At 45.7% G+C, this 10,393-nt stretch overlaps 1 protein-coding gene and 1 pseudogene across 1 annotated transcript in view; both read left to right on the top strand.

Moving 5' to 3' along the window:
• The window catches only part of ANKRD55 (ankyrin repeat domain 55), an 86,737-nt gene extending 76,558 nt beyond the window's left edge, over nt 1-10,179 (top strand). The window contains exons 9-10 of the mRNA XM_062212081.1: nt 7,633-7,725; nt 10,058-10,179. Of these exons, the coding sequence (XP_062068065.1) occupies nt 7,633-7,725; nt 10,058-10,179 (215 nt within the window). The remainder of the gene's footprint in view (nt 1-7,632; nt 7,726-10,057) is intronic.
• LOC133774156 (small ribosomal subunit protein uS2B-like) lies at nt 1,131-2,125 on the top strand (annotated as a pseudogene).
• Nucleotides 10,180-10,393: the final 214 nt, after the last annotated feature.

Here is a 10,393-nt window from a genome sequence, read left to right as displayed (position 1 = left end):
CAATTCGGCTTGCTCTCTGCAGTTAGTCCTGTCTTGGCCAAGCATATGTCTTTTTTTAGAAAATTCTTTGGAACATTTGAAAACATTGTTCTTCTGTACCAAGGATAACCTTGGGATGTCTCTTTTGTATCGGTTAGGATTGGGTTCCACTGCCTGTAATAGAAACCACAGTGGCTTAAGTAACAGAAGTTTATTGCTTTCTTAGGAAAGAATCCTGAAGTAGGAACTTCCCAGACACTTGGTACCTTCAAGACCACCAAGGAAATGGGCTCCTCCCACCTGTGTGCGCCACAGCCCAACACGTGCCTTCAATCCTCCAGGTCACTTCACGTTCAGTGGCTGATGGAATGGGAAAAAGGAAGTAGACAGTAGAATCTGCTCCCATTAAGAAGTCATCTGCCCTTGTCCCACACGTTAATCCTATCCTTGAAAGAGCTTGGGAATTATAGTCTTTTAGGCGGGCACATTGCTGTCCACCCAAAGTTGGATTTCTGTTTCCAAGGGAGAAGAGAAAGTAGATAGTATAGAGCAAGTAGAGTCTGCCGCGGTGCCTTCCAAAAATGTCTGCATTATTGGAAATAAAAGGAAAGACTATAAATGTGGTTTGGGGATTTGTTCAGTACCCAACCAAACAGCAAAAAAGAAGGGAAACTCTCCAAGAAAATCTTGAGAAATTAGCTATGCCTACGCCAAAGCATTTTTTTTCATTCAATTAATATTTTTGAGTGCTTATTAAAGCAGGAGCCATTCTAGACAACTGAATCCTGACACAATAAATCTCCCATGACTCATCAGCCTATAATGATGGTTAAGGGATATAGATTTTCTAAAATGACTTTTAGTTGACATTATCCTCATGTTTAGATACAAATTGAATAGATTTTCAGATGGAAAGACCTTTGTCTGACAACCACTCATTAAATGATGATTGAGTGTGTATCGTATAATTTGTCACGACATAGTGTGCATCAACAGTTAAGTGAGGGATTCTAAAGTTGTACTGTCTGGATTGAAAGCTGGCTCTGCTATTTCCTCCCAGTCATTTCATCTCTTGGAGCCTCATCTTGAAAAAGAAAAAAGGGGGGGGGGGGGAGGGATGAAATACTTAATTCACTTTCCGCGCTACCCGGCGAGGGGTCCATATGGCGTTGTTCTTGGTTCCCGGCGTAACTTAAGGGGAAGCTGTCACAATGTCCGGAGCCCTTGATGTCCTGCAAATGAAGGAGGAGGACGTCCTCAGGTTCCTTGCAGCAGGAACCCACCTAGGTGGCACCAACCTTGACTTCCAGATGGAACAGTACATCTACAAAAGGAAAAGTGATGGCATCTACATCATCAATCTGAAGAGGACCTGGGAGAAGCTTCTGTTGGTGGCCCGTGCTATTGTGGCCATTGAAAACCCTGCTGATGTCAGTGTGATGTCCTCCAGGAACACTGGCCAGAGAGCTGTGCTGAAGTTTGCTGCTGCCACCTGAGCTACTCCCATTGCTGGCCGCTTCACACCTGGAACCTTCACTAACCAGATCCAGGCAGCCTTCTGGGAACCACGGCTTCTGGTGGTTACTGATCCTTGGGCTGACCACCAGCCTCTCACGGGGAGGCCTCTTATGTGAACCTGCCTACCATTGCTCTGTGTAACACAGACTCTCCTCTGCACTACGTGGACATTGCCATCCCGTGCAACAACAAGGGAGCCCACTCAGTGGGTCTGATGTGGTGGATGCTGGCCCGGGAGGTTCTGCGCATGCGTGGTACCATCTCCCGTGAACACCCCTGGGAGGTCATGCCTGATCTCTACTTCTACAGAGATCCTGAAGAGATTGAAAAAGAAGAGCAGGCCGCCGCTGAAAAAGCTGTGACCAAGGAGGAGTTTCAGGGTGAATGGACGGCCCCAGCGCCTGAGTTCACTGCTACCCAGCCTGAGGTTGCTGACTGTCTGAAGGCGTGCAGGTGCCCTCTGTGCCCATTCAGCAGTTCCCCACTGAGGACTGGAGTGCTCGGCCCGCCACTGAAGACTGGTCTGCGGCGCCCACTGCTCAGGCCACCGAGTGGGTGGGAACAACCACGGAGTGGTCTTAGGCTGCTTGTCATGGAAATGAGGTTGACGGAAAATAAACACCAGTTTCTACAGACAAAAAAAAAAGAAAGAAAGAAAGAAATACTTAGAAAGAAATACTTAATTCATAGGGTTGCACATTAACTGTTAACATCAAAGGAGTTGGGAGGACGGCAACTTACACATAGTGTTATTTACTCCTGTGCACACACATTTTTTTTTCCTATTGTCTGATCATAGGCTAAGCACTGTATCATAGAGAGAAATCTGCAGGCAGGCGGCCTTTACTTTAAAGAAAGTTTAAGTAAGTGTGTCGATCGGCTGCCTCTCTCCTCCCTCGGGCTCCACTCTAGCTGAGAACTACACTTCCCAGGCTCCTTTGCCATGGGCCTTTTGGCTAGTAGGGGACAGAAGTTTAGAAGCTGGACAAACGGGCAAAAGAGCAGTCCTCCACAATGCTCCAGTTTCCTATAGCTTCGGCAACAGGCCCTCTCTCCTCCCAGCGCCCTCCACACAGCCCCTCCCTCTGTGGCACTGGCTCCCATTAGTGTCTGGGCTTTGGCAATGCCAGCTCCTCCCATTATCCTCCCAGCCTAGGGGTGGCCGCCTCTGTCTGCCATGGCTCGTCTCTGGATTGTTCATTCACCTTGTGCTTTCTTTGAGTTCTCAGATTTTCCTTCATCAGTAAAACCTGGTTTCTGCATGGAGTCCCCTCTGCAGGAGTGACCTAGAGAGTCCCCTGTCTCCCCAAATGAACTCTGACAGACAAAACAAGAAACACGGGCTTTGTGGGCCACAGTGTCCTTACACTGTGCCTCCGGAGACTGGGACCGTATTGTCTGATGGGGCCCTTTCCAGTTACAATTCTTTGGGGCTGGAAAAGCTAACTGATTTGCCTAGTCTTACAGGTAATTAGTGAATATTCAGAACTTGAACCCAGATTTCCTCGATAGGAAGCCATCACCATGTAGCGTGTTTCTATCTTTAAAAACCTCTGAGTCCTATTTGTCAATATGATTGCCAGTTATCTATGATGCCATTTTCTTATAAATTACATCCTCCCCCCCCCCCCAGATAAAAACATGTCTCTGCCTTACGATCTTTATTTGTGACATTTTTAACCCAATTTGATATGCTGTTTTGGAACTAGTTCACTACACTTCGCTTATTTGGTTTAGATTGCTGGTCTAAGATGGTCACACCTAGGGGATGTCTCCTCTGAGCATCCGTAACTTTCCTGTGAAAGCTTAAAGTAGGAAAGCAATTGGATACTATAAATCACACCTCTGTGCTACTGCCCTGAACTTGGATAGTCCCTTTCTCTTTGGATTGTCTCTTTTCCTGCCCCACGATGAGTAGAAATGATATTGGCTAGCGGCACTACTGTGAATTCCGGGCATCCACTATCCTCTGCTGACATCAGCAACCCTCCCTGAGCATTTAGCTGTAGTGATTACTGCTTAACATTTATTGAGACCTGTCAGTGGGCTAGATGTAGAGAGATGGGGAATGAGGCACTTATCCTAATGAGTTGGAATTTGGAGCACATCAGCTTAATTCATTGCAAGCAAGCTTTCAGAGAAAATGGAACAGAAAGCCTTGTGGTGTTTTCTGCTAGCCTGGTTATTTATAAGCCGTCGCAAGAAAAAAAAAAAAGTGCTCACTTCCTTTCCCCTTTAAGAGAGAACTTCCTTCTTCAGAGTATTCTCAGCCATCCCAGCAACAATGCACTCTGTGGTCTGTCTTCAGAGATCAAATCAACCTGGTTGAGAATGAAGAAGAACAACAGGTATTTGGGACTTACTGGGATCGCAATCCAGAGACAAGAAAGTCAAGTCATCTTGAATGGGTGCTCTGAGGATCTACAAGATGGTGGCTGTCTCCATGAAATCAGCTCCAAGGAGGGTGTTAATTGCATCTGTTTCTCAAAAAGTTGTGATTCATGTGGCAAGAGTTTACAAGGAAGGGATCGGACAGTCTCTGCAAGCAAGGGAGAAGACTCCTGACCTGTTTAAAAAAAAGAAAAAACTAGTGAATTTAATTCCAGAAATTGAAGTTCACCCATTTTCAATTTCAGAAATTGCTATTCAGATAGGTGTGTGTACATGTCTCAGTTCAACCTCTCAGCTCTTGGGCTGGAGTTGTGGCACAGAAGGTTAAGCTCTGGCTGCAACACCTGTGTCCCAAATGAGTACCTATTCAGCTTCCAGCTTCTCCACTTCTGATCCAGCTACCTGCTGATGTGCCTGGGAAAGCAATGGAAGATGGCCCAAGTGCTTGGACCCCTGCACCCACGTGGGAGACCTGGATGGAGTTCTAGGCTCCTGGTTTTAGCCTGGCTCAGCCCCAGCTATTACAGCCATTTGGGGAGTGAACAGGCAGATGGAAGATCTCTTTGTCTCTCCTGATCTCTCTCTCTCTGCAACTCTGCCTTTAAAATAACTTAATTAGGCCAGCGCCGTGGCTCAATAGGCTAATCCTCCACCTGCGGCGCCAACACACAAGGTTCTAGTCCCGGTCGGGGCTCCGAATTCTGGGTCGCTCCTCTTCCTGTCCAGCTCTCTGCTGTGGCCTGGGAAGGCAGTGGAGGATGACCCAAGTGCTTGGGCCCTGCACCCACATGGGAGACCAGGAGAAGCACCTGGCTCCTGGCTTCGGATCAGCAGCGGCCATTGGGGGGGCAAACCAATGGAAAAAAGGAAGACCTTCCTCTCTGTCTCTCTCTCTCACTGTCCACTCTGCCTGTCAAAAAAATAAAAAAATAAAATTAAAAAAAAAAAAAACTTAATTAACCTTAAAAAAAAAAATCTCAGCCCAAAAATTCAGTGGTGGATGCACCGCAGTTGAATGGTTTGGCTGTGAATGAGCCTGTGGAGGGACCTCCCTTGTCAGGGTCCTGCACCCCTGAGACTCCACTTGATCCTCCCAGACAGGCTGCTAGGTCCGGTTGGTCCGTGACTCCTCTCTCACACCCAGCAGGGGCTTTGCATTTTTCAAAAGCCAAATTCCTTAACTGGGAACCCAAAGCCCTTAGGCCTGGACCTGGCCTCACTTCCCATTCTTAGCTTCTGTGTCTTCCCTCTCAAAAGCCCACCCCCCCCCACTCTCCTTCACCATTCCTTGAATTTCTTTCAGTTCCTTGAAAACCTGATCCCCTCTCACTGTCTGACTTCTTTGCCCGTGTTATTGTTTTAGCTTCTCTGTGCTACGTGCCTGCGTGACAGATTCCTGTAATCTTTTAAGAACTAACTTGAAATTCCCCTGAGTCTCTCAGTCGCTCACCTGGTGTGCACTTCCCTTTCCACAACAATGCAGGAGAGGACTTTTTATTTCCATTTTGCAGATGAAGAAATGGAAACTTAAGTTCACCAAGCTAGCGAGGAATCAGCCGAGCCAACTTGTAAGCAAGGTCAATGTGATTCGAGAACACCTCTACATCTGGGGATACCTCAGTCCTCTTCAATGGCCTCACCTACTCCCGCATCACTACTCATGAATGTAAAATTGCAAGTTTACCTGTCTCTCATCCCACATACACTGGAAGCCCTTGCCATCTCTCTGTCTGTGAGCCCTAGAGTCTGGAATACAGCAGGTGCCCAATAGATGATTGCCAAAGATCGCTATTTATTACTGGTATTAATTTTTGTTGAATGCTGGTTCCTTCATGTAACTGTGAAAATCTTTCCTGCCCTTTTATTTTAGGACAGTGGTCCCCAACCCTGTTGCTGGAGGCTGGAGGCTCCCTGTTGGTACCTGCAGCAAAAATAAGAGAGCTTTGGGCTGTGCCCAACTCCACCCTGTCCCTCACAAACCAAGGGAAATGGCACTGTGGAGTGAACTTGAACCTTCACGCCATCTCTGAAGTCACTTCCCACCTTCTCTGCCCACTTCTCCCATCGACCAGTATTGCTTTGACTACTAGAGAAGCACAATAGTTTGGGTCAGACACGATAGCACGGGTTGGAATGTAGGCTCTGGAAATTTCCAACATGTGACCTTGAACACATTGAAGAACTCCTCCAAGCCACAGGACCCTTCTTTATAAAAGGAGGAAGATAACAGTAGCTGTCTCACAAAGGAAGGGGGTGTTCAGGGTTGAATGAGAATATGCCTGCAGCATTTGGCCCAGGCCCTAACAATAGTAAGTGCTCAATAAACATTATCTGCAATTACCATTATCTCATCTCCTGGTTTTTACGAAATTCTGCTCCAGTGTTCTTGTGAGTTTTCATGTAATTCTATCCAGAATGCTTTCATTATAAATAATGGCTCCTGAAGTTAAAAAACATGCGGAAATGTCTACGAGGGAGGCTGCAAACGTTGCTGAAGCTCCATCAAACACCACTGCCTAGATGGCTGCCCTCGATTTACCTAAATAGAAACCAGGTAGATCTTGGCAAGTGCTTTGGTTGACTGGCTCATTGATTTTTGCCTCTCCCAACCCGTTGCACTAAGGACTGCATTGTCCAAAGCGAAGTCTCTTAAAGTCCATGAGCATTGCTGTAGTGACTTGAACACTTTCTCAGGAGACCATCAGGCAAAAAATTAAAGTCTCTATTTTACGAATGTTTGTTGAGTGTTTCACCCTATAAGTTAAATGCTTTCCACTCATCCTCCAACTTAATCTTCTTCATAACTAGAAAAGACTGAATTACCTTCACCTTTTTATATAGGAAGACATTGAGGCTTAGAGAGGTGCTAGCATGTGCCCAAGGTCAGACAGCTAACAAAAAAAGGGGGAGGACACAGAGAAGCAAGATTAATCCTTCTCACCCCAGAACCCAAACTCCTACTCATTATGTCATTCAGCCAACCTGTGGAATGGACTTCAATTACCTTCCTATCCTCCCTCCTATCTTCAGAGATCTGAAACGTGTCTCCTGTAATGGGTAGTGTGTTGATGAAGGCTTGAAAAAAATTGGTGCTTGCTGATTTCCATGGTATAAACGCTTCCACCGTGGGCAATTTCGAAACACCAGGGTGATGCCCACCAATTCACGAAATTCCCTAAATGGGATCTTCAGCTCACAAGAGCAGGCCCAGCTGTAGGACACCACTGCTTACAGTGCATACAGAATGAAATCCCCCGAGGATTTCCCCTGAGGGCGGGCAGCCAGCGTCTATCCTGACTGCGCATGTGAAGGACCTGGGAATGGATACAATTGTGCGCCTCACCCTGCCCCCTAGAGATTCTGATCCCATTGATCAGGGTGTGCCCAGGGCAGAAGCAATTACCTGAAAGCACACATACTTCCTCTGGGATTTAGGATTCAGAAACACTGCTCTAGACACAGAGATCCTATTCACGGTCCATTCATTCATCAGATTTGATGAATATGTATATTTTATCTCTGCAACTTTTATGACATGACAAACTATAAAATTTTATTGAAACTGGTTTGTTCACAAGCGATTTCTGGTACTTTGTCCTTTTCATTTTTAGCAGTAAAAATCGTTGCTATTGTTAGCACCTTAAATGTAGTCCTAACAATCTGTATGATTCTGTTATCCATTGCATTTTATGGTTTGTTCTTGTTTGAGTCTCAAATAAATAATGAAAACATGTCCTCTTCCAGGACAAAACTTTCAGCATCTCTCCCCAAACCAACCCAAAATCAGGGAGCTTCCCTTCACTCGGAACAACCTGGCTCCTCTACCAGACCAAAAATGTAAGTGCTATGAGTCGGCTTCAGCTTTCTTTACCAATGTTAATACCCCTAGATGCAACTAAATGTTATTTCATATTACTTTCACTTTTCAAGAGATTGTAAGGCACCAAAACTTGGAAATTGTAGGAAAATAGAGACAACCTTTAAATTGTTATACAATTTGGCAATGCTTATAAAAAAAAAAAAAGAATACTCTGGTCAGATTTTTTGTGTTTGAACTATTAAAAAATAACAGTTTATTTCTCTATGTATTATTTAATAACTTTAAGAGGGTGTCTTAAAAATTCTTCCCGCAGGAGCAAGTTTTTTTTTAGCTTACAGATTAAGACACCTGCATCCCACATCAGAGATCCTGCTTTTGATTCCCAGCTCTGGCTTCAGACTCCAGCTTCCCGCAGCAATGGCACAACTTGTTGGGTTTCTGCCACCCACATGGGAGACCTCGATTTGGAGCCCCAGCTACTGCAGTCATTTGGATGAGCCGTCTCTGCCTGCCTCTCAAATAAATTATTATTTTTATTATTTTTTAAATATTATTTTTATTTGAAAGGCAGAGTTACAGAGTGGCAGAAGGAGAGAGAGAGAGAGGGAGAGAGAGAATCTTCCATCCGCTGGTTCACTCCCCATATGATCACAATGGCCAGAGCTGTGCAGATCCAAAGCCAGGAGCCAGGAGCTTATTCTGGGTCTCCCACGTGGGTGCAGGGGCTCAAGGACTTGGGCCATCTTCTACTGCTTTCCCAGGCCACAGCAGAGCAGGATTGGAAGTGGAGCAGCTGGGACTTGAACCAGTGCCCATATGGGATGCTGGCTATGCCACAGCGCCAGCCCCTAAAATTTTATAAAAATGAAAAGAACAGTTCTCCTAAGCCTGGCCTCTTGCCTGGTTTCCTTGCTCTGTGGGACAGTCAGAAATGTGCACTTTCTCTGTGCTCATGTGCAGGCCTTCCTGAGCAGGAAGGAGATGCTGTTCCTCAGGAGTACTTTTGATATTATTGATTTACTTCATACTATTTTATACAAAAAACCTCTCATAATCATAATATTCATATATTCTGTTGGGCCAGTGATCTTCAAATTGAATGGCCACAAGTATTACCTGGGGTGCTTGTTACAAGTATTTTTGGGCCCAATACCCTGAGATTCTAAAGTCATATATTCTCACTGAGGCAAGGTCTATGACTATTGCTATTATTCCCATTGTACAGATGGGAAAACTGAGTTCAGAAAAGGTTACATGACTTCTACAACCTTACTTGGCTAGTAAGTAGCAGAGCCAGGGAAAAAAGTATAGGATACTGAGTCCGCTGCCTCCTAAAACAAGCTGGATTGTCATTTCCTGCCTCCTTTTTCTTCCTATTCCACCCACCCTGCTGATCTGGGAGCTGACCTAACTATTTCTGATGAGCTCCTTCACCTTTCTGTTTGTGTGTTATTTCCTTCACTTTGGCTATTACGGTAGTGCCAGCCCAATATGATTGAGAGAATTCCATGAGAGCACACGCATAAAACACTGTGCATGGTATTTGGGCAGGGTACATGGCCTATATATCTGTTCTCTCCTAGCTTAGAGTTGGAAGGGTACTGAGAGAAAATTCTGGAACTGTGGAGTCTTTTTGCATATAGAAAACTACAGTGGGATGATTTGTCCAACAACAGTGCCAGAAACCTACACCTCTTCCTGGACGGAAAAGTCCCTCTGCACTCGCTGACTTGTGTGAAGTGACAGTTTTGGACGGCATCCCTTTTTCTCAGTGAATCAGATTCAAGCCTGACTCTGTGCTTAAGCAGAACTGTAGCCACAAAGGCATGTGGTTAAGGACAGAGTCACCCGGTCTCGCATCTTGGTGAGGCTTGGAGAAGCCAAGGACACTTTTCTCTGGCACAGCCTGGGAGCTTTGCTTTTCCTGATGACATTGCCTTCCGGGAGAGAAGGGAAGATAAGGATCTTTGATCAACACAGCCCTACTTAAAAGCAATCCGAGACCACACAGTGCTTTTCCTTTTGCATCAAAGCCCAGAACGAATGCCTTGGGGCTTGTGTAGAGCCTTGTGCTGACTTGACCCATCTCCAGCTACTCTGCCAGGCCTGCGCAGCCCAGTCACCTTGCGATCCAACCTGATGCAATCTTGTGCTTATAGGTCCTTGAGATTCCGGTCTGCATGGGTTAAGCCCGAGCAGATCTGTCTCCACAGGTTCCCTCCAGAGCCCTGCTGTCACCAAGACAAGCACTTTAGGGTTAGAACTAGCACAGGGGACTTGGCACCATTTCTCCTGAGGCTCTGTGAGAGGCAGACCTTGAGACTTTCACTTTCCGTTCTTTCTCCCCAGTTCTATCTGGAGAACCGCTCCGGACAAACCGAGTGCTTCCTGCTATTCCAAGTCACCGGGGACACGGCACACGCGCTGGAGAGAGTGAGCACCCTGACAGTCTCACCAACGATGGAAACTAACCCGGGCAACCAACTGAAGTGTAGAGTATATATATAGAGATAGAGAGATAGATATTTATATATTTTTCCCAACTCCTGAAGGATGAGATTATTCTAGTTTGTAAGAACAGAGACTAATTTACTAAGCTGTGTTCTTCAAGCCACTCAGAGTTTTCTAACTCAGAATTCTTTATTTCCAAATAAAGATACTGTCTAAATAGGCACTTAGGAGCTC

Source organism: Lepus europaeus, chromosome 15 (genome assembly GCF_033115175.1).
Source record: "Lepus europaeus isolate LE1 chromosome 15, mLepTim1.pri, whole genome shotgun sequence".
NCBI lineage: Eukaryota > Metazoa > Chordata > Mammalia > Lagomorpha > Leporidae > Lepus > Lepus europaeus.
The sequence above is the reverse complement of the archived record's forward strand: the minus strand, read 5'-3'. Positions and strand labels throughout refer to the sequence as shown.